Source organism: Schistocerca gregaria, chromosome 2, assembly GCF_023897955.1.
Source record: "Schistocerca gregaria isolate iqSchGreg1 chromosome 2, iqSchGreg1.2, whole genome shotgun sequence".
NCBI lineage: Eukaryota > Metazoa > Arthropoda > Insecta > Orthoptera > Acrididae > Schistocerca > Schistocerca gregaria.
Window position 1 is genome coordinate 478,691,019 of NC_064921.1, and position 25,156 is coordinate 478,716,174.

General features: G+C 43.4%; 1 protein-coding gene across 1 annotated transcript in view; it reads left to right on the top strand.

Annotated features, from left to right (window-relative positions):
* LOC126327137 (esterase FE4-like) overlaps window positions 1-25,156 on the top strand; it is a 406,577-nt gene that overhangs the window by 252,659 nt on the left and 128,762 nt on the right. The window contains exons 3-4 of the mRNA XM_049995826.1: window positions 1,593-1,733; window positions 20,698-20,854. Of these exons, the coding sequence (XP_049851783.1) occupies window positions 1,593-1,733; window positions 20,698-20,854 (298 nt within the window). The remainder of the gene's footprint in view (window positions 1-1,592; window positions 1,734-20,697; window positions 20,855-25,156) is intronic.

The following is a 25,156-nucleotide window of genomic DNA, read 5'->3' on the forward strand; positions in this document are numbered from 1 at the left end:
TGTTTGCTGATGATTCTGTTGTACACGGGACCGTACTGTCGTCGGATCACTATAAAGCAATACATAGCATATTCAGTATATTCTAAGCCAAGAAACGACGTACCACGAACGAATTATCCGAGTGATGTACATATACAGATTAACAAAGTGACTACAATTTTGGAAAAACTGGATGATTTATTCAAGGAAGAGCTTCACAAATTAAGCAAGTTAATAACGCATTGGTCCAACTCTCAGTCCCTTATGCAAGCATTATTCAGCTTGGCATTGATTGCCAGAATTGTTGGACGTCCTCCTGAGGGAAATCGTGCCAAATTCTGTCTAATCGGCGCATTAGATCTCAAAACGCCGAGCTGGTTTGATGTTGGGGAGAGATACAGCGACCCTGCTGCCAAGGCAGGAGTTAGCAAGATCGAAGACAAGCAGTAGAAACTCTCGCCGCGTCCGGGCTGGCATATCTTGCTGAAATGTAACCCCTGGATTGTTTTCCATGAAGAACCACAAAATGGAGTGTAGAATGTCGTCGATGTACCAAAGTATTGAAGATTGCCGCGGATGACACCCAGACGGGTCCTGCTTTGAAAAGAAATGGCACCCCAGACCATCGCTCCTCACAGTCAGGTTGGTATCCCACCGGCGTCGGAGGCGTCGCTGGTCATTAGGGTGGGGGGTTGTTTGGAGGAGGAGACCAGACGGCGAGGTCATAGGCCTCATCGGCTTGAGGAAGGATGCGGAAGGAAGTCGGCCGTGCCCTTTCAAAGGAACCATCCCGGCATTTGCCTGGGGCGATTTAGGGAAATCACAGAAAACCTATATCAGGATGGCCGGGCGCGGGATTGAACCATCGTCCTCCCGAATGCGAGTCCAGTGTGCTAACCACTGCGCCACCTCTCTCTGTCGGGGTTGTTAGGGCTCAGTTCGAAGCAGGGCTCATCACTGAAGACAATTCTACTCCAGTCAATGAGATTCCATGCCGAAGACGTGTCTTGAGTCGCCCCGGACAATGGTGAGATAACAAACTGACTGTCGCCCGCAATACAGCCCAACGCCTAGGCACTGTCTACAAGAGCTGCAAGATAGATTGCAGTTGAGGTGGACTTGTTAAAAATCTTATGTGAGGAAGTGTACACAATGAAATAAAACATTAGACCATGATGTTTCATTTGCCGTCACCTGTATTTGTCACGTTCTCCGTTGTTGTCATTAGTTTCCTCAGAAACTGTAAAGAACAGGACTTATATTCATATGACTTCTCTTGTTCAGAATCACTAATATGTCATCCCCCGAAGCATATACCTTTCCTCCTGACTCACTCTGCTTATGTAGGGACTTCAGGAAAACAAGTTACATACGTCGTCGCACATTAAGATTCATGGCACAACAAGAGTGGCATTTATCTGTGCCACTATGAAGTCCAGTGCAGCCTTTACAAAATTACTTGATCTGCCATAATAACCTTGTACCTCACTTTTTGAAGTCATCTTGTAGTAATGAGCTACAGCATCACACACGACTTTGCAATTATAATTTACACTAAGCATTCTGATTAAAGCAGTTGAATAGCGGCGTGAACTACGTTTTGTCCTGCGTAGGAGCCTCAGCCGCTGGAGCCGTGGTCCGGGGTTCGAGACGCGCTACAGGAGGGCGCTGTGGCTGTGAGCGTCCATCATGACGACTTCTCAATCGCCGTTGGCAACGAGGATTGCCTCTACCTCAACGTTTACACACCACAGGTGAGACGACAATCGCACTCTGCTAGTTACTGTCCAGGTTGGCACAGGTGAGGAATTCGTGGTGGGCCGCATCAGAGCAGTCAGAAGAATGATAACTCAAAAAACGTTACTGTCGAAATAATGCGACCTTTGCCACGAGTTCCTCAATATTCTATCGTTGTTGGTTTACCAGAAAATCTAAAAAAAAATTAGATGTCAAAGTGCTCCCTGTACGAAAAAATTTAACCTAGATTTTTGCATGTGCATCTGCCGCTCCTCAAAAATACTGTCTCATCATCGTCAAATAAGTGCTTTCTTTCAATTATTACATAAAAAGGTTTATGTTGTTGACCCGGTACAGAAAATGGAACACTAGTTAATGCGGTACGGAAAATGGAACACTAATTTCCCAACACATTGTCGTCCTACGGCTACAATAATTCAGGCTCGTCGAATGATCGTCAGTTTGTCGGATCGCAAATACTTCGATATTCTAGCAAAATTCTAAAAATGTTGAAAAAGTATTAAAACGTCAACGTAAAAGAAATTCGTTGTCATAGACTACAAGTCGCATTATTTTGAGCGTCTCTCCGTTCCGAAGTCTACAGAGCATTTCTGCTGTTTTGTGTGTGCTGACGAAGTAAGCGTTTAAGGGAAGAGAGAACCAAGCTGTGGGCACGTTTCCAGCTACTGCCATGACTAGAAGACTAGACCCATTTTCAGCAATCAGATACCATCGCTGCTCGACGAGAGATCCGTACCTAAAGACTCGAAAAAGTCAACAAACAAGAAAGGAAATAGAAATAATCCGCTGAATTATAATGGACGTATAACGGTGACTTTGATTAGTTGCACGATCTTGAAAAATATACTGTATTCCAACATTACGAAATAACTCGAAGAAAACTATTTATTGCCACATAGCTATCAGGGGTTCAGAAAATATCGTCCTTGTGAAACACAACTGGATCTCTATTCAATGAAGTAAGGAGGGTTATCGACAGGAGATCCAAAGTTGATTATATATTTCCCGATTGCCAGAAGGCTTTTCACGTTGTTTCTCACAAGCACCTTCTAAACAAACTGCGTGCCTATCGTCTCAGTTGTGCAACTGGATTCGTGATCTCTTGTCAGAAATGTCACAATTCGTAGCAGCTGACAATGGGAAGTTATGAAGCAAAACAGAAATATCTGGGGTCTCCCAGGCAAGTGGCTTAGGTCCTCTGCTGTTCTTAACTCTTTGTTTTTTCTTTGAGTGACCTCCGTCCCGGGAGGTTCGGGATGGCGGCAGGAAAGGCATCCGGCCACCCTGTGCCACTAACATTGCCAAATCCGTAATCATCATCTTCATCATCATCACCGACGCCACATAACGTGGGAAAAGACTGAGAAGAAGATGATGATGATGGTGATCAGTCTCCTGACTGATTTGATGCGGCCCACCACGAATTCCTCTCCTGTGTTTTACTTGCTTCCCTCAGGGTAGCAATTGCACCCAACGTCCTCAATTATTTGTTGTATGTATTCCAATCTCTGTCTTCCATAAGGATTTTTACCCTCTATAGCTCTAACTAGTAGCATGGAAGTTATCCCCCGGTGCCTTAACAGCCATCCTGTAATTCTGTCCCTTCTTCATGTCAGTGTATTCCATATGTTCTTCTCCTCGCCGATCCTGCGGAGAATCTGTCCATTTCTTATCTTATCAGTCCACCTAATTTTCAACATTCTTCTGTAGCATCGCATCTCAAAGGCGTCGATTCTCTTCTATACCGGTTTTCCCACAGTCCATGTCTCACTTCCATACAATCCTGTGCTCCAAACGTACATTCTCACACATTTCTTCCACAAGTCAAGATCTGTGCGCCACACTAGCAGACTTCTCTTAGACAGGAATTCCTTTTTCGCCAGCGTTAGTCTTTTTTTGTATGTTCTCCTTGCTCTGTCCGTCATGGGCTATTTTGCTACATAGGTAGCATAAATCGGTAACTTTGTCTACTTCGCGACCCCTAATTGTAATGTTAAGTCATTCGCTGCTCTCGTTTCTGCTACTCCTCATTACTTTCATCTTTCTTCTGTTTACTCTCAGTCCATATTCTGTACTCATTAAACATTTCAATCGGTTCAACACATCTTGCAGTCCTTCTTCAATTTCAATCAGGGTAGCAACTTCATCACCTAATCTTATCATTAACATCCTTTCACCTTGAATTTCAGTTCCACTCCCGAACCTTTCTTTTATTTACATCATTGCTTCTTCGATGTATAGAGTGAACAGTAAGAGTGAAGGACTACATCCTTGCCCTACACCCTTCTTAATCCGAGCAGTTCGTTCTTGATTCCCAGCCTTATTGTACCATCTTGATTCTGTAGGTATTGTCAGATGCTTTTTGAAGGTCTAAAAATCCTATGAAACGTGTCATGATTTTTCTTCAGGCTTGCATCCATTATCAACCACAAAGTAAGAACGGCCTCTCTGATGACGTTACCTTCTTAATATACATAAACGATTTAGAAGACAATTTGAACACCCCTCATAGATAGCTTGTCGATGATGTTGTCGTTTGCCGTCTGGTAAAGGCATCAGAAGGTGAAAACAAATTGGAATATCATTTATACAAGATATCTTCATGGTGCGAAAAGTGGCTATCGATCCTGTACAGCAAAAAGTGGGAGGTCTTTCATATGAATACTTAAACAGTCGATAATTTTTGTTACGCGTTAAGTCATATATTTTTAAAGGTTGTGGATGCAGCTATATACGAAGGGACTACAATTAGGAACAACTGAAATTCTAACCACCTCACAGAAACTGATGTGGGGAGAGCAAACCTGAGATAGCGTATTATTGGCAGAACACTTAGAATATGCAACTAACCTACTAAAGAGACTGCCTACAATATGCTAGTCCGTCCTCTTTTGGAGAATTTCTACGTGGTGTGGGGTCATTATCGGATCAGACATCGAGAAGGGCAGCTCGTGTTGTCTAATCACGAAATATGAGACAGAGTGCCGCGGATGTAATACGCGAGCTGGCGTAGCAATCATTAAAACAAAGGGCTTTTTCCCTGCGACGAGACCAGTTCACGAAATTTCAGTCCTCAACTTTCGCCTCGATTGAGAAATAATTTTATTGCCTCTCACCTACATAGGAAGGACAGACCACCGTATTTAAATAACAGTAACCAGAGCTCGAACGGACAGATTTAGGTGTTGATTTTTGCCTCGTGCTGTTCGAAACTGAAACGATCAAGAAAGGGTTTCCGTGAAGGCTCTGCAAAGACATAAGTGTGAACTACAGATTAATCATGTATATGTAGATACAGAAGTAATTTACCGGAATGACTAAAGGGGATGATAATCAGCAGTTGGGTCCATGTATAAAAAGGGTAGCGGTATACATCAAGACATTAATGGAACCATGACAAACCACCGTAGTGTAAATCATGGCGCGCCAAGTAACATTGATGCAGGAGGTGAGAGAAAGAGAAAAGAAGCAGAGAGCAGTCGGATTCGTGCAAGTTGGAGACAGCTTTGTAGTCAGGGAATAGCTTCTGTGGGAAGGAGACGTGCATGTGGCTGATGCCTCCTCTCGTTTACACTGGCTGCCTGGTGTAAGTCCTTTTAGTTGACGCCACTTTGGCGACTTACGTGTCGATGAGCATGAAACGATGATGAGGACAACACAATACCCAGTCCCCGAGCGAAGAAAATCTCCCCACCCGGATCCGACTTGGGTCCGATCCGGGTCTTCGCATGGCTTTCTGCCGCACTTACCATTCAGTTATGGAAATGGACAGTTTCCGTGGAAGTCTCTAGGACCATTACTCAGTGTAGAAGACACTCTTCAGTTGTCTGTGTGCAACTCTAGCCTCAGAGATTACTCTCATCTCTATATATAAGCATCTTCCATGAATAAAATGCAGTTCACCAAGACAAGAGGCCTTACAACTGGGCTGCAAGTATTTGGCAGTGGCAGATAATACACGATCAGGACTTCAAAATATTTTCCTGGCCTCTGGAACCCCTGATTTTAAACGAGTTGAACATCTTTGGGCCGCCTAATTTGTCGTGTTCGTTGTGTGAGTTTATTGCCACACTATGGGAACTACTGCAGACAACACGACTCCGAAACCAATGTGGACATATCACCTACTGACTGAGTCATTTCCAAACCAGTATGAAGAGAAACAGACTAAGATATGTAATTAGAATAAAAATGAAATACCGTCACTCAGCTAGCTATATACAGGGTGGTCAGAAAATGGGCGAATGCTTATAGGGATGTTACAGAGCAGGTTGTACTGAGACATAAATGTTAAGAAAGAAATTCGATACGTTGCGCCGTTTCCTAGTTATTTAGCATTAAAGTTAGCCAATCAGATCGTCGCACGCGTAAACTCGAGTTTCAGCTAACGAGACAAAGCACTCGTTGGGCATCACCGCCCCTGGCAGGCCGCTTGAATGCGAGCGCGCGACGCCCCGATTGGCTAAATTCTATGCTAAATAACTCGGAAACGGAGCAACGTATCAAATTTCTTTCTTAACATTTATGTCTCAGTACAACCTGCCCTACAAGCATTTCACACATTTTCTGATCACCCTGTATATATCGCGACAAAACGCTGAGAGAGAGAGAGAGAGAGAGAGAGAGAGAGAGATACCATTTCCGGCTTCCGAAGATAATTTTTCAGAAGAATAATTACTCATTTTGTACTGTAATTGGGACAGTGATTTTACGTAAATTGGTGTCCAACCTGGTAGCCAGTAGTACCTGGGAACGAGATCCTAGCAATAAAATAGACAAGAGTAGATGTCCGTTATAATTTCAGAGACGTTGAAGAGCTCATATTCTATGGTCACACTTCGTCTTCATTCGGGAACTGATGGTCGATTTTCCAAATAATAAGAGATTCACAGCGCAGGCTAAATGATTTGGTCAGGGTGTTAGAGACTTTCTGGTGGCGTCAAATATTTTCGCAGTCGCTGTAAGTGGGATATAATAATGAAGGCATTCCATGGGGGAATGATTTAAAGCCAAGAGCGTACTTAGAAAGCTACTGGACGTTGCGTATTAGTGTTGGAGGACTGACTATTTAACCTCGCCTCGCGGATCGGACAGAGGCTCGCGATCATCGTTAAAATCGTTTTGTAAGTCTGCCAGCGTCGAGAACATTGATCCGTGTCTTGGGACAAATGTGTCGTTGTCAATCAGTAAAGTGATACAACACGTAATTTGGATTGCGCTGCACATTATTTGCAACGCTTGGGTTCTGCTGTGACGTGCGAGGCTGTGCACTACGGTACGTCATGTATGACCCAATACCTAGCAACACACACTCCACGGAAGCGCAAGGTACAAAGAACCGTCGCAATATAAGAGATTTTGATAAGTCATTACCCGTGACACGAATAACAACCTATTTGCACTCTTCAGTTTTATTAAGTACTCTGATCAGCCAGAACATTATGATCACCGACATTCTATCAACATAAACCCGTCCAGGCGATAGCAGCGTCAACTGGCGAAGAATGACTGTCAGTCTGACACAAGCACGGTGCATACAGTGAGAGTGCTGTCCGTGTTGAAGATGGGTGAGGCGCGCGATCTACTTGAGTCTGACCGAGGGCAGATTGTGATGGCTCGGAGGCTCAGCACGAGCATTTCGGAAACTGCGAGACTTGACGGGTGTTCGAGGAGTGCCGTTGTAAGTGTCTTCAACAAGTGGCGACACGAAGATGAAACCACGTCCAGACGTCGTGGGATTGGGCGGCCAACCCTCATTACGGATGTCTGATGTCGTAGGCTGGGCTGACTGGTAAAACAGGATAGGCAGCGATCTGTGGCGGAACTAACATCAAATTTTAATATTCAGCAGATTACAAGTGTGTCTGAATACTCCTAACAATGGGCCTCCGCAGCCGACGACTCACGCATTTGCCAATGTAAACACAACGACATCGGCAGCTATGGCTGAAATTGGCACTTCACCCTCGGCACTGGATTTGACGCAGTGGCAGAGCGTTGCACTGTCTAATGAATCACGATACCTTCTTCATCATGCCGATGGGAGAGTGCGAGTCCGTCGTCTTCCGGGAGAACAGCTCCTTACACCTGTACTATGGGACAAGTTGGTAATTGCTCCATTATGCTCTGTGGAACATTCACGTGCACATCCATGAGGGCTAAAAGGTATCGTACAGGTTGCAGACCGCATACACCCTTTCATGACGATCGTATTTCCCGACGGCACTGCAGTTCTTCAACAAGATAATGCGCCATGTCACAAGATCAGGAGTGCAATGGACTGGTTCGGGGAACACAGTGGCGAATTCCAACTGATATGTTGCCCCCCCCCCTTCCGACTCGCCAGATCTGAAGCCGATGGAGCACATCTGGGATGTGATTGAACGTGGCGTCAGAGCACATTGCCCCCTCTCCGGAATTAATGGGATTTAGGTGGCTTGTGTGTGCAGATGTGGTGTCAACTCCCTCCAGCGACATATCAAGAACTCATTGCTTCCATGCACGACGCGTCGCCGCTGTTATCCGTGCCAAATGTGTGTTTTTTTTTTTTTTTTTCATCAGTCTACTGACTGGTTTGATGCGGCCCGCCACGAATTCCTTTCCTGTGCTAACCACTTCATCTCAGAGTAGCACTTGCAACCTACGTCCTCAATTATTTGCTTGAAGTATTCCAATCTCTGTCTTCCTCTACAGTTTTTGCCCTCTACAGCTCCCTCTAGTACCATTGAAGTCATTCCGGCATGTCTTAGCAGATGTCCTATCATCCTGTCCCTTCTCCTTATCAGTGTTTTCCACATATTCCTTTCCTCTCCGATTCTGCGTAGAACCTCCTCATTCCTTACCTTATCAGTCCACCTAATTTTCAACATTCGTCTATAGCACCACATCTCAAATGCTTCGATTCTCTTCTGTTCCGGTTTTCCCACAGTCCATATTTCACTACCATACAATGCTGTACTCCAGACGTACACCCTCAGAAATTTCTTCCTCAAATTAAGGCCGGTATTTGATATTAGTAGACTTCTCTTGGCCAGAAATGCCTTTTTTGCCATAGCGAGTCTGCTTTTGATGTCCTCCTCGCTCCGTCCGTCATTGGTTATTTTACTGCCTAGGTAGCAGAATTCCTTAACATCATTGACTTCGTGACCATTAATCCTGATGTTAAGTTTCTCGCTGTTCTCATTTCTACTACTTCTCATTACCTTCGTCTTTCTCCGATTTACTCTCAAACCATACTGTGTACTCATTAGACTGTTCATTCCGTTCAGCAGATCATTTAATTCTTCTTCACTTTCACTCAGGATTGCAATGTCATCAGCGAATCGTATCATTGATATCCTTTCACCTTGTATTTTAATTCCGCTCCTGAACCTTTCTTTTATTTCCATCATTGCTTCCTCGATGTACAGATTGAAGAGTAGGGGCGAAAGGCTACAGCCTTGTCTTACTCCCTTCTTAATACGAGCACTTCGTTCTTGATCGTCCACTCTTATTATTCCCTCTTGGTTGTTGTACATATTGTATATGACCCGTCTCTCCCTATAGCTTACCCCTACTTTTTTCAGAATCTTGAACAGCTTGCACCATTTTATATTGTCGAACGCTTTTTCCAGGTTGACAAATCCTATTAACGTGTCTTGATTTTTCTTTAGCCTTGCTTCCATTATTAGCCGTAACGTCAGAATTGCCTCTCTCGTGCCTTTACTTTTCCTAAAGCTAAACTGATCGTCACCTAGCGAGTTCTCAATTTTCTTTTCCATTCTTCTGTATATTATTCTTGTAAGCAGCTTCGATGCATGAGCTGTTAGGCTGATTGTGAGATAATTCTCGCACTTGTCAGCTCTTGCCGTCTTCGGAATTGTGTGGATGATTCTTTTCCGAAAGTCAGATGGTATGTCGCCAGACTCATATATTCTACACACCAACGTGAATAGTCGTTTTGTTGCGACTTCCCCTAATGATTTTAGAAATTCTGATGGAATGTTATCTATCCCTTCTGCCTTATTAGACCGTAAGTCCTCCAAAGCTCTCTTAAATTCCGATCCTAATACTGGATCCCCTATCTCTTCTAAATCTACTCCTGTTTCTTCTTCTGTCACATCAGACAAATCTTCACCCTCATAGAGGCTTTCAATGTATTCTTTCCACCTATATGCTCTCTCCTCTGCATTTAACAGTGGAATTCCCGTTGCGTTCTTAATGTTACCACCGTTGCTTTTAATGTCACGAAAGGTTGTTTTGACTTTCCTGTATGCTGAGTCTGTCCTTCCGATAATCATATCTTTTTCGATGTCTTCACATTTTTCCTGTAGCCATTTCGTCTTAGCTTCCCTGCACTTCCTATTTATTTCATTCCTCAGCGACTTGTATTTCTGTATTCCTGATTTTCCCGGAACATGTTTGTACTTCTTCCTTTCATCAATCAACTGAAGTATTTCTTCTGTTACCCATGGTTTCTTCGCAGCTACCTTCTTTGTACCTATGTTTTCCTTCCCAACTTCTGTGATGGCCCTTTTTAGAGACGTCCATTCCTCTTCAACTGTATTGCCTACTGCGCTATTCCTTATTGCTGTATCTCTAGCCTTAGAGAACTTCAAACGTGTCTCGTCATTCCTTAGAACTTGCGTATCCCACTTCTTTGCGTGTTGATTCTTCCTGACTAATGTCTTCTTGAACTTCAGCCTACTCTTCATCACTACTATATTGTGATCTGAGTCTATATCTGCTCCTGGGTACGCCTTACAATCCAGTATCTGATTTCGGAATCCCTGTCTGACCATGATGTAATCTAATTGAAATCTTCCCGTATCTCCTGGCCTGTTCCAAGTATACCTTCTCCTCTTGTGATTCTTGAACAGTGTAATTGCTATTACTAGCTGAAACTTGTTACAGAACTCAATTAGTCTTTCTCCTCTTTCATTCCTTGTCCCAAGCCCATATTCTCCTGTAACCTTTTCTTCTACTCCTTCCCCTACAACTGCATTCCAGTCGCCCATGACTATTAGATTTTCTTCTCCCTTTACATACTGCATTACCCTTTCAATATCCTCATACACTTTCTCTATCTGTTCATATTCAGCTTGCGACGTCGGCATGTATACCTGAACTATCGGTGTCGGTGTTGGTCTGCTGTCGATTCTGATTAGAACAACCCGGTCACTGAACTGTTCACAGTAACACACCCTCTGCCCTACCTTCCTATTCATAACGAATCCTACACCTGTTATACTATTTTCTGCTGCTGTTGATATTACCCGATACTCATCTGACCAGAAATCCTTGTCTTCCTTCCACTTCACTTCACTGACCCCTACTATATCTAGATTGAGCCTTTGCATTTCCCTTTTGAGATTTTCTAGTTTCCCTACCACGTTCAAGCTTCTGACATTCCACGCCCCGACTCGTAGAACATTATCCTTTCGTTGATTATTCAATCTTTTTCTCATGGTAACCTCCCCCTTGGCAGTCCCCTCCCGAAGATCCGAATGGGGGACTATTCCGGAATCTTTTGCCAATGGAGAGACCATAATGACACTTCTTCAAAGGCCACATGTCCTGTGGATACACGTTACGTGTCTTTAATGCAGTGGTTTCCATTGCCTTCTGCATCTTCATGTCGTTGATCATTGCTGATTCTTCCGCCTTTAGGGACAATTTCCCACCCCTAGGACAAGAGAGTGCCCTGAACCTCTATCCGTTCCTCCGCCCTCTTTGACAAGGCCGTTGGCAGAATGAGGCTGACTTCTTATGCCGGAAGTCTTCGGCCGCCAGTGCTGATTATTTATTATAACTTTATTTTGATTATAACTCAAAGATGCTACCCCTAGACCACGGGTAAATGTGGAAAGACCGGCTTTTATATAGATGATCATAATGTTCTGGCTGAGCAGTGTAAATAGAAATTAGGAATTAAGAAGAGCTACTATGAAAATCTGAATGTACTCATTATTGTAGGCAAGTTAGAGACGAAGCCAACACCACCGCAGTATTCCACGTTTATATAAATTGCAGAAATGTAGAAAATTAAAGATCTGCATCGTGTATAATTTGAGAGAAGAGGAGGATTACGACACGATTTGTTGAATAAGGGACAAAGAATACAACAGAAGCAAACGGGTAGGTATGAGAGATAAAATAGTGAAGGAAGCGAAGGATCAGATAGGTAAAAACTCAAGGCCGAGTAGAAATCGTTGGAAAACACATGAAGAACAGAAATTAATAGATGAAAGGAAAAAATATAAAAATGCTGCAAATGAAGCGGCCAAGAAGAAACACAAACATTTAAAAATCAGAGGATGTCAAACTAAACGCCTTTCAGCCGTCAACTTTCAATCTTATTTTATTGGGCAACCAGTTTTAGCGTTTCCACTGCGCCCTCTTCAGGCCCCTGACCGACGTGTAGGAATAATCTACCTGGCTTGTGATCAAAACAGGGGCCAGAAATACTGGTATTAGTAGATGTTTGTCGCAGTGATCACTTCAGTCATCTGAGTCCGCAGGTGACTGTTGAAGTGGTCACTGTGACAAACATCTACTAACACCAGTATTGCTGGCCCCTGTTTTGATCACAAACGGGGTAGAATATTCCTACACGTCGGTCAGGAGCCTGAAGATGGTATAGTAAAACGCTGAAACTGACTGCCCAATAAAATAAGATTGGAAATTGATGGCTGAAAGCCCTTTAATTTGACACACTGTAACAAACAGCCGAGTCTCGCAACAATCGCTAAAAAGATGGACGTACAGAGATTTAAAAATCAGACTGGTGCAAAATGCAAAATGGCAAACCAGGAATGGCTAGATTACAAATGCAAGGTTGTAAAAACACGTATCTGTAATTACATCAATTTCAGTTGAGAAATTACTGTTTATTAGCTTGCGGTCTCAGAGTACAGTGAGAAATCTGCGCAACAACTTTTAGTGTTAGGTCAGGCGTGCACTACACGCAGGAAGTGGCAACTAGGGTAGCGGAGTACGTGTGGCGTGGACATGGGCCTTTTTTAGTTTAGATAACCCCTCCCTTGTGATCGATCAAAGACGATTTGTCTGTTAAATCAGACACAGTAACTTCAGAGAATATTAGTCCTCGCACATCAGAGACAGAGAATATTAATACGATTTTAGTAAACCGCGGAGCATCCAAGGGAAGATCCCAGAGTTAATATCGCTTACTGAAAGTTATAATGCACAGACGGTATTGGGAACAGAAAGCTGGTTGAAACCAGACGTCAATGATAAATAAATCTTACGTTCAGATTGGAAGGTTTATCGTAAGGATAGGTTAGTCGCCAATGGTGGCGGCGTGTTTATTTCAGTAACAAATTCGATAAAATCTAGCGAGGTTATCACGGATCCCGAATATGAATTTATCTGAGTGAAATGGAGTATCTAAGAACGGGCAGAAATGGTGGTCGGATGCTTTTATAAGCCGCCTGGCTCAGGATCTGTAGTTGTAGAGCGCTTCATACAGAACTTGCAGAACGTCATTAGTAATTTTCCTGATCATGCCGTTTTAATAGGGGGGGGGGGGGGAGGGGGGGACTTTAACTTGCCAGGTATAGATTGGGAATGATATGCCATCAAAACTGGTGTGGCATTGTTCCGGATTTATTGTCCAAAAATTACGAGTACCTTGAGCAGATAGAGAACGAACTCAAGAGGGTAACATCTTAGACCTCCTGGCAACAAACAGGCCTGAATTTATCGAATTAGTTAACGTAGAGGAAGGTATCAGTGATCATAAGACTGTGACAGCATATATGACGACTGGTCCTACAAAGAATGTTAAGAAAGGTAGGAAGATATATTTGCTCAGCAACGGTGACGGGATACAAATTTCAGAATATCGCAGCAGTCAGCATCAAACATTCGGTGATGAGGATGAAGATGTGGAGAACAAAAGGAAAAAAATACAAAGGCATCGTTCAATATGACCTATACAAGTATGATCCGAGTAAGGTTTTAAGGCATGGAAAGATCCACCATAGTTTAACAGCCGTGTTAGAAAAGCGATATGTAAACAAAGAGCACTTCATCTCAGAGTCAAAAGAAGTAAAAACCTAGCTGACAAACAAAAGCTGGACGAAGTGAAAATGGACGTAAGGAGAGCAAAGAGAGAAGCGTTCAATGATTTTGAAAGTAAGACGTTGTCAACCGACCAGAGTAAAAACTCTGAGATATTTTAATCGTATGTAAAACCAGTAAATGGGTCAAAATCATCTATTCATTCTTTCAGCTGCCACACCGGCGCCTAAACGGAAGATAACAGAGAGAAGACCGAAACACTGAACTCGGACGCCCAATGTTGTTACAACGCGGAAGGTCGTAACACTGTCCCTCCTTTCAATCGTCGTACGAACGTCGAAATGGCAGATACTCAAACGATCGCTTAGAAATGGAAAGGCGTCAGGACCAGATGAGATACCTCCTTTCAATCGTCGTACGAACATCCTTCCTCCTCTTCTAGCAGAAATCTATCGTAGATCGCTTGAGCAACGAAAGGTACCTATCGACTGGAAAAAAGCGTAGGTCATTCCCGTTTTTAAGAAAGGCCGTGAGACAGAGCCACACAATTATAGACCTATATCATTGACGTGAATTTGCTGTAGAATTGTGGAACATGTATTATGCTCAAGAATTATGACGTTTTTGGAAAATGAACATTTCCTCTATAAAAATCAACATGTATTCCGCAAACAGAGAGCCTGTGAAACTCGGCTCTCTCTGTTCATCTCTGAAATCCACAGTGCACTGGACAACGGCTCCTCAGGTTGCTGCAGTGTTCCTTGATTTCAGTGAGGCATTGGACACCGTCGAGCATTGGCGTTTAATGAAAACAAAATATGAGCTTATGGGGTATCGGAGCAGACTGACAATTGGATACAAGACTTTCTTGCAGATAGAACTCAACAAGCCGCTCTTAACCGAACAAAATCGACAGACATAAAAGTAATATACGGAGTACTACAGGGAAGTGTGATAGGACCGTTGCTGTTTACAAAATATATAAAGGACCTAGTAGAAAGCGTCGGGTGCTCTTTAATGCTGTTCCAGATAATGCACTTGTCTGTACCAAAGTAGCAACGCCAGAAGATAGTAAGAATTTGCAGAACGACCTGCAGAGAATTGATGAATGGTTGACCCTGAACGTAAATAAATGTAACATATTGCACATACATAGGAAGAGAAATCCACTACTGCACAGCTACCCTATTGATGACAAACAGCTGGAGACAGTGTCTACCGTAAAATATCTAGACGTAAGATAAATGTAGGAAAGGAACAATACCAAGCCTACAACTTTTCTCACAGGATCTACATCTACATCTACATCCATACTCAGCAAGCCACCTGACGGTGTGTGGCGGAGGGTACTTTCAGTACCTCTATCGGTTTTCCCTTCTATTCCAGTCTCGTATTGTTCGTGAAAAGAAAGATTGTCGGTATGCCTCTGTGTGGACTAATCTCTCTGATTTTATCCTCATGGTCTCTTCGCGAGATATACGAAGGAGGGAGCAATATACTGCTTGACTCCTCGGTATGTTATCGAAACGTCAACAAAAGCCCGTACCGAGCTACTGAGCGTCTCTCTTGCTGAGTCTTCCACTGGAGTTTATCTACCATCTCCGTAACGCTTTCGCGATTACTAAATGATCCTGTAACGAAGCGCGCTGCTCTCCGTTGGATCTTCTCCATCTCGTCTATCAACCCTATTTGGTACGGATCCCACACCGGTGAGTAGTATTCAAGCAGTGGGCGAAAAAGTGTACTGTAACCTACTTCCTTTGTTTTCGGGTTGCATTTCCTTAGGATTCTTCCAATGAATCTCAGTTTGGCATCTGCTTTACCGACGATTAATTTTATATGGTCATTCCATTTTAAACCACTCCTAATGCCTACTCCCAGATCATTTATGCAATTAACTGCTATATTGTAGTCAAACGATAAATGATCTTTCTTTCTATGTATCCGCAGCACGCCATTCCCCTCACCATGCGGCAATTCGTTGCAGATCCTCCTGCATTTCAGTACAATTTTCCATTTTACAACCTTTCGATATACTACAGCATCACCGGCAAAAAGCCTCAGTGAACTTCCGATGTTATCCGCAAGGTCATATATGTATTCTGTGAATATTGTAGATGGGTTCAAGAATGCTAAATCGACGTTTATATCACTTGTAGTTTTAGAAAAATCTTTTGAGTGCAATACACTCTTTGAAATTCCGAAAGTAATCAGGGTAAAACACAGAAACAGTAGGTTATCAAGTTGTACAGTAACCAGACGGCAGCTAAGATAAGAGCCGAAAGATGTCAAAGGGGAACAGCAGTTGAGGAAGAAGTCAGACAAGTATTTGGCTTATTCCCGATATTATTCAAGCTGTACACTCAGCAACCATTAAAGGAAACCAAGTAGAAAGGAATTAAAATTCAAGGAGAGGTAACAAAAATTTTGATGTACACCGTCGCAGTTCTTTCAGAGGCGGCAAAGGACTTGGATAAGCCGTTGAACGGATTTCATAACGTCTTAAACAGAGTGCATAACGTTTTGAACAGAGGCTATGAAACAAACATCGACGTAAGTAAAACAAGAGTAATAAAATGCAGTCATATTAAATCACGTGATACCGAGTGAATGAAAGTGGGAAATAAGACATTAAAGTAGTAAATGAGTTTTCCTATTTGGGCAGCAAAATAACTGATAATGGCTGAAGTAGAGGGGATATAAAATGTAGACTGGCGATGGCAAGAAAATCGTTTCTGTAGAAGATACATTTGTTTACATCGAATATAGATTTAAGTGTTAGGAAATCTTTCCTGAAGATGCTTGTCTAGAGTGTAGCGTGTGGAAGTGAAACTTGGACGATAAACAGTTTAGACAAGAAGAAAACAGAAGCTTTTGAAATATGGTGCTAAAAGAAAAATGCTGAAGATTAGATGGATAGATCACAGAACTAATGAGGAGATACTGAATATAATTAGGGAGATAAGAAATTTGTGGTTCAATTTAACTAAAAGAATGGAAAGTGTAATATGATACATCCTGAGGCATCAGGGACTCGTCATTTTGGTACTGGAAAGAACTGAGGGTGGCAGAAATCGAGATAAATAAAACCGATGGTCAGCAGACGTTGCTTGACGTGATCGCTGTCTCAAAAATCTACGGGTACCAGTCACTGAATGCCAGCCCCTATTTGGACTGAATAAGAGGTGAGAATCTTCCTACACTTCGGTCAGGGGTCTGAAGATAGCGTACTATATCGCCGAAACTGGTAGCCCAATAAACTAACAATCTGGAACTTTAGACGGCTGAAAGGTATTTGATTTGACATTGTGTACTGAACAGCCGAGCTCCAGCAACCATCTGTGAAAAGATGATCATAATGAGATACAGTAATCTGTTCAATATAGCGGACGTACGAATAAAAGCTTCAAATAGTTTCCGGAAGTATTAAAGTCTTGTGCGAATTACATCCTTCACCATCCCATAATCGTTGTACAACACACATCGTTTCATTTGCAAGAGGAGGTATTAGCCGCTGCGTGCGAATTCGCTACTGTAGGGTCGGTGGTCCAAAAATTTCTACTAAAAGTTCTGATACGAAAGTGGTGTGTCGACGCGTGTCTTTCGTGGTGTAGTATCCCGGACAAGAGTTGCCCGCGCCATCGACTTTGCATGGCTCGTCTGAGCCTGCTGAGCGATTCGCAATAAATATCAGCTGTAACTGTTGACAATGTCCTTTTCGTCCCAGAAAACCATGTCCATTATTTATCGACTCAAGGGAGGAGATTGAATTTTTTCGGTTCTGACAAACTAGAATGCTTTGACAGTTGTTTAAATTGGGCGTTGATTTATGGATATCGACATCTCGTCAGTTGCAATAATGTGGGAAAACAAATCATTTCCATGTTGTCGATATCGTTCAGAAGATGCTCGTCCGCTTTACATTCCTTCCTATTTGTCCGTATGCATTTTCGGAACCCACCATGGACACGATTTTTAATACACAAGATTTACCGAGATTATACTTTAAATAGTGGTGCGTCCAATATGAAAAAATTAGTCAACCGAAACACCAGTCATCGAGTGCGCTGTCAATAGATATGGATTCGATCACCGGTCAGTTCCAGAATTTTTATCCGTCGCTTATCACTTCTTTCGCCGCTAACAGTGATTGTTAATATAAAAACTATGTCTTTCACCGTCATTAGGATTCCGGGTTAAAATGTAAGTCCCCTATAACTGGCCCAGCAATTCAGGCGTATGACAGGAACAATCACTCGAAGAAAGAAACTTCATCTGGATACGTGGCCTATTCGGAACGGCTTCCGAGACAGAACACATTTAATGTACATTGTTATTTATTTTCTGCATTTTTCAATACATTGTCAGGCTTACACACGTGCAACTGTCAGTAAACATCACACATTTTACAGAGTCTCAGTTGGACAATAAGTATTTTTAACATATTCACCTCTAATATTATCGTACACGTCACATTACACCTGTTGTACAGTTCACAATTAACTTTCGAATATCCCACTGTCACTTCCAGCGCTTTTGTGCGCTCTTGGCAGAATATGTATTGCTTGTCTGATTGCCTCAGCGCGTTTTCTAATGAGGGCAGCAGCGTTCGTGATGCGACCACGCAGTTCATCTCGCGTTATCACTTCTCTCTTGTACCCCTCAGTCTTCATCCAGCCCATAAACGCAAATCTAATGGCGTAAGGTCTGGCGATCTCGGTGATCAGTTAACTGTACTAACACGACCAATCTAGCAATTAGGGTGGGCAACACATAGTACGTGCGCGCCATTAGCCCAAAAACAAATGAATATTAAAAATGTGTTCTATCTCGGAAACCATTTTGAATGGGGCATGAGCGTTCCTATCTTATTCCTTTATTTTGACCACTCCTCCTGTGACACCCTGTATTAACATTGTGTGGAACAGTACTGTGAAATTTGTTTGTGGGCCTCTCACACTCGTATGAAATAATTTGTCGCGCCATTATAAATGATTTTTGTTATAACCATCCGAAAACGTCCGTAACTGTGGGTCTTTGATAGCTCTGGGAGATGACTCACTGGAAATACAAGATTTGAAATATTAGTTCACTTTATTACATGAATGAATAATAAAATTCCTTAAATCTATATGTGTTGCCTGTTCTTCTTCGCCTTATTTTGATCCTGCGCCACTATGAATGAAGACACGAAGGAATGAAAGACATTAGCTGCCAGTGGGCATTGATTTATGTCAATGGGGCAAGTTGAAAATTTGTGCTCGATCGGCCTTCGAACCCAGGTCTTCTGCTTACGAGGCAGATGCGCTGACCTCTACACCACACAACACAGTGGTCAACACAACCGCTGGGACTACCCCGCCACGCCTCTTGTCAACCCCAAATTATCTACCTACACCACAAATTACTGATGCAGTGCAACTGCTCATTATCAAATTTTCAGGTTGTCCCGCCGATATAAATTAATGTTTACGGGCAGATAATGTCATTAATCTCTTTTGTGTGTTGATTTATAGTGGTGTTATGATGTCTGTTCTTTCGAATATGTCCAAAAGAACAGACACCACATATAGTTAAGGTGAAGATGACCAATGATCCCTTCAGTGCAGATGCACACCAAGGTCAAACTGTAAAGGGTATAGGCGATATGCCACAAGTAATGATGCAAAGAAGCAGGGGCGCTACATCAGTAGTGAGTGGTATAAGTCGACAATTTGGGTCTAACGGTAGGTCTACTGGTACAGTCCCACCGGTTCTGGGGACCGCCCTGTCTGGATGGCATCTGCCTACTAAGCAGGAAAATCAGGCTCGAGGCAGAAATTTTCAATTTGACCCGTTGATATAAATCAGTGCCCATTGGCAGATAACGTTTCAATTCCTTTATATTTATTTAAATTGATACAGTCCTTTGCGACAGGAGTGCTTGATAATTGACAACTGGCATTAACTATTAAATAATCCCATGATGCATACAGTCACAAACTCTTCTCTTGAAGTGCAATGTTCAACATTGACAAAAGTACATCTCCATCTGTTACTTGAATAACTCTTTAGTCTTACTGGATGATGCTCGCTACTTCAGCTGAGGTCACGAGCTGGGATAGAGTGCTTACACGCCGGTCTGTAAATCGACCTCCATGCGAGGGCTCTGCAGTGCTGAAAGAGAGAGCCTGTCTTCTTCAGCCTCTCCCATTCGTCGTTGCGGATTGCAGAGAGTCATCGCTAGTATCTTTGGTATCGATGTGCATTTGGCGACTTTGGTGCCGCGTCGCAATCTTTGGACGACAACACAGTTTTATTCAGTTTTCCACTTTGACTCAGTGAAATAGTGTCTTGGCATCCGAAACAGTTGGCTGGTTGGTTGATTTGGGGGAAGGGACCAAGCAGCGACGCCATCGGTCCCATCAGATTAAGGAAGGATGGGGAAGGAAGCGGGCCACACCCGTTCAAACGAACCATCCCGGCGTCTGCCTGAAGCGATTTAGGAAAATCACTGAAAACCTAAATCAGAATGGCCGAACGAGGGTTTGAATCGTCGCCCTCCCGAATTCTAGTCCATTGTGCCACCTCGCTCGGTATAATTAGCTGAATCTTTCCCAGCTGCCATCTAGGACATTTATCGTAGTACCAAAGGTCAGCGATCAACTAAGCGGCAGCAAAGCACTTCCTGCTGCGCCAAGGGACATCGCATGAAGATTCGAGTTGGGTGCTAGTTACAACTCTGCAATGAGTGCCTGAACTGCATAGCTTTGACAGCCAATGGCACTGTCATATCCTCGGAAGCAATGACGTAAAGGGTAATTTTTATTTGGAAGTATCGCAAGGCCTTCTGCATTTCGCTGCATTCTTGGATGTCGCAACATTATGACATGATTGGGACGTGTAGTGCCACAGTTTTGGTGGTGCGCTGGTTGAGTGTGTGTGCGTTGTCGGCAGCGGGTGCCGGGGGACGGCGGACGGCTGGCGGTGATGGTGTGGCTGCACGGCGGCGGCTTCGTCTGGGGCAGCGGCAGCGCCGACTGCTACGGCCCCGACGTGCTCATGCACGCTGCCATCGTCCTCGTCACACTCAACTACCGCCTCGGTGTGCTCGGTGAGTCACACGTCAAGGAGGTAACTGTGCTCTCCTAAACAGTGTTCCTCTACTTCCCGAGCGGTAAGAACATCTTGTACAAGTGGTGCTCTTCAATTTTCAGTGTCATTTTATTTCATACGAGTTGGTCAGAAATAATCCGAAAACCTTGTACGGGTGTTACAGCGTAGGTTGCGCCGAGAAATAATTGTTAAGAAAAAAATTCGACTTGTTGCGCCGCTTCCGAGTTAACTAGCGCTGAAGTTAGCCAATCAGGTTGTTGAGCTAGCAAATTAAAGCGGCTTTCCCAAAACTGAACAAGAAAGCGATACAAAAACTGGACGTGGGACGGTACTAAGGACCGAAGCCGAGCAATGTCGTGCGCTGTCATCTACGCCGTGAGAACAACTGACTAACTGTATCAGGAAGACCACTTGAATTTACACGCGCAAAGGTCTTATTGGCTAACTTCAGAGCTAATTTATTCGGAAATGGCGCAACCTACCGAATTTTTTTTCTAAACAATTATTTCTCACCACAACCTACCCTGCAGAACCCTTAAAAGCTTTTCAGGCTGTTTCTGAACACACTAAGAGTCGCCTGGCGCATTTTCTCTAGCTTTTCGGCAGATAATTGCAATTTAGCTTTTGCTCTGTATAGATCGAGTCGTCTCAAACAAATATTGTTCTGCACAAGTTTCAATCGACACCCAGTGCCAACGGTAATCGTCGATTTGTTTCCAGTTACAAACGAAATTATTCCAAACGTGGCATTTCACTAGCCCATTCGATACAGCGAGCTATGTTAGTTTAGCGCGATATTCTGTTCAGCAATATCTATTGGCTCTGAGCACTATGGGACTTAATATCTGTAGTCATCAGTCCCCTAGAACTTAGAATTACTTAAACCTCACTAACCTAAGGACATCACACACACCCATGCCCGAGGCAGGATTCAAACCTGCGACCGTATCGGTCACGCGGTTCCAGACTGAAGCGCCTAGAAGCGCACGGCCAAGCAATATGTATTAATAAGGACACTAAAACACTAAGACTAACCAGTACTCCTGTAGCGACTGAGTAGCGCTGCTGCATGGCCTCACACGAGACGGCATTAAGTCGGTCAACGAAGTGGTGGCGAGCAAAGGTTTTACTGTTTTTTACTGTCCCTATTAAAATGTATATCTCTAAACCGAGTATCGCACTAGACTAACTTGGGACCGTTTTACCGAATCGACTCGTAAACTTCGGTAATCGAGACGTTTTTGTTTGTAACGGGAAATAAGCTGAGACTGCTGACACTGCAAGTTGCATGAAACACGCTATGAGCAGTATTTGTTTGACCTGACTCCAGTTACACATGGAAAGAATGGAATTGCAAATATCTGTCGAAACACTAGGCAAAATGGGCATAACGGCGCTTAGGAGAGACAATCTGTACACAGGATGTCTCAAATCTTCTGGGTCGAGACAGGTGATAGTGGGTCCACAACTGATTATATTGGTATAGGGAACCAGTGGTCGGATATGCATATTAATTGTGTTATGGACATACATATCGTACACCGCACAACAATTTAGCTCATAGTAACTGTTTAAAGCGACATTTTACTGGTCCACGTTAGCTGATTTTCCCGCGAGAGCTCACAGTTCTTCAAGACTGCGCCCGTTGTTGTCCGGAAAAGGATGTGGTTTCAACACGACGGTGCACCAGCCCACTTTGATGTTACTGTCCGCGATCGTCTGAACGACACGTACCCTCATTACTGAATTGGAGGGAGAGATCCTGCCCCATGGCCAGCGCCGGACCTCACACCTTAGGACTTTTTCCTTTGGGGCTACATCAAGACAGGGTATAAAACAGAAGTAGTAACGGATGAAGACCTACTTGGTAAAGTCCACGCTGCCTGTCTCCTGGTAGAGCAGACAGCAGGGTTCTTTGAGAAAGTTGGCAGAACTTCATAGGCCGTGTCATGCAGGCAACAAGACTGGCGGTCATCACGTTGAACAATTACTATGAGCTACGTTGTCGTCATACGGTGTGCGCCACACGCAGTAAATAAGCATTTCTTACCAAAGGTTTCCTACCTCAATACAACGTTCTTCTTCCTGAGCTCTCCCAGTATTTCTTTCAGTGACATGCTTGTTTGCTTTCCACTGTTTTGTCTTCCCATTTATCTTGATATCCTCCTCAGTAAATAGTCAGATAAAGTAGAAACCTAATTTTTAGCATCTTGGGACGTTTTGAAAAATGAGAAACGGTAGAGATAGACTAATAGTGGCTTTGTCTGTCTGTTGACCGGAATGGAGTGGGGCAAAGGTTGCTATTGTAGCTTCTGTGGTTTTAGTTCTGTTACATTGGATAGCAACTGCTGTTGGAAAAGGCTAGGATTTGTTACAGACAGGGTGTTACAAAAAGGTACGGCCAGACTTTCAGGAAACATTCCTCACACACAAGTAAAGAAAAGATGTTATGTGGACATGTGTCCGGAAACGCTAAATTTCCATGTTAGAGCTAATTTTAGTTTCGTCAGTATGTACTGTACTTCCTCGATTCACCGCCATGATTTCATACGGGATACTCTACCTGTGCTGCTGGAACATGTGCCTTTACAAGTACGACACAACATGTGGTTCATGCACGATGGAGTTCCTGCACATTTCAGTCGAAGTGTTCGTACGCTTCTCAACAACAGATTCGGTGACCGATGGATTGGTAGAGGCGGACCAATTCCATGGCCTCCACGCTCTCCTGACCTCAACCCTCTTGGCTTTCATATATGGAGGCATTTTAAAGCTCTTGTCTACGCAATCCCGGTACCAAATGTAGAGACTTTTCGCGCTCGTATTCTGGACGGCTGTGATACAATAGGCCATTCTCCAGGTTTGCAACAGCGCGTCAGGGATTCCATGCGACGGAGGGTGGATGCATGTATCCTCGCTAACGGAGGACATTTTGAACATTTCCTGAAACAAAGTGTTTGAAGTCACGCTGGTACGTTCTGTTGCTGTGTGTTTCCGTTCCATGATTAATGTGATTTGAAGAGAAGTAATAAAATGAGCTTTAACATGGAAAGTAAGGGTTTTCGGACACATGTCCACATAACATATTTTCTTTCTTTGTGTGTGAGGAATGTTTGCTGAAAGTTTGGCCGTACCTTTCTGTAACACCCTGTATACATCCGCTGTACCTATGCCCTGCTCTGCCCTGTACTCAAGACCTTCTTACTGGTTCTGATTTCTTCGTGATTCGGACGGACATTGTTTCATAGATGTTGCATGGTTGTCAATTAAGTCTGCTGGTTTTGGATTAGCTCTTCGAATAGAGCTTTCCACAAACATTCACTCACAAGCCTTTGCAAATTTTGTGTTGTGCTCATCCACAGCTGTAGAACTGTATCACGATGATAGAGACAGCTTTATCTATATGATAAATATTTGTTTATGATCCAACTAGTTTCGCAGCGTCAGAACCACATCTTCAGGGATTCAGAGGTACAAATTTGTTCCCCAATTTAGTTCAAGCAGTACCTAGTTGATGGCCCAGTATTCTTTGTCCAAGTGTGATTCTTGGCTGTTGAACATTTCTATCACAACTGGACAATGAATGTTGGGTCATCGACTGGTTATCGCTTGAATTGAATTGTGATATAAAAATGTATCCCTGAAGATGTAGCTCTAACGCCATAAGACTAGCTGGATCATGAATAAATATTTATGATACATCTGAAGCGGTCTTTTGCGTGTCAAACTGATGTCTTCGCATAAAACTTTCTAAGTGTGTCAAATACTAATAAAATTCTGTAAGCAGAGAGCGATGCTGTGGTGCATTGGAGTAATATTTAACTATCTGACATACTGTTTACACAGAGTGCTACTTGAATTCTACGATTTCCCCCCCCCCCCTCTCTCTCTCTCTCTCTCTCTCTCTCTCTCTCTCTCTCTCTCTCTCTCTCTCTCTCTCTCTTTCGATTGTGCACAATCAGACTTGCAATTACTACAATATTTCATCAAAATATGCCTCCCGGATAGGCATGTCTATTAAACCACCGCTTCCGGGATGATAAGGAGTACCGGCTCCGAATCTAATTCACCCGGCAGATTAACGACGGGGGTCGGTGTTCTGGCCAGCCTGGATGTCATTTTTAGCCGGTTTCCTACATCACACTACTCGCACCTCAGTTCCACTATTTACAAAAATTTAGAAAACTTTCGCTCACTTTCACATGAATAAGACTATACACAGATAGTTTGGGTACACGTATTCTGTGCCAGGAGGTGACTATGCCGACACTAAGGGCGACTAACCACCCCTTCAATTAAC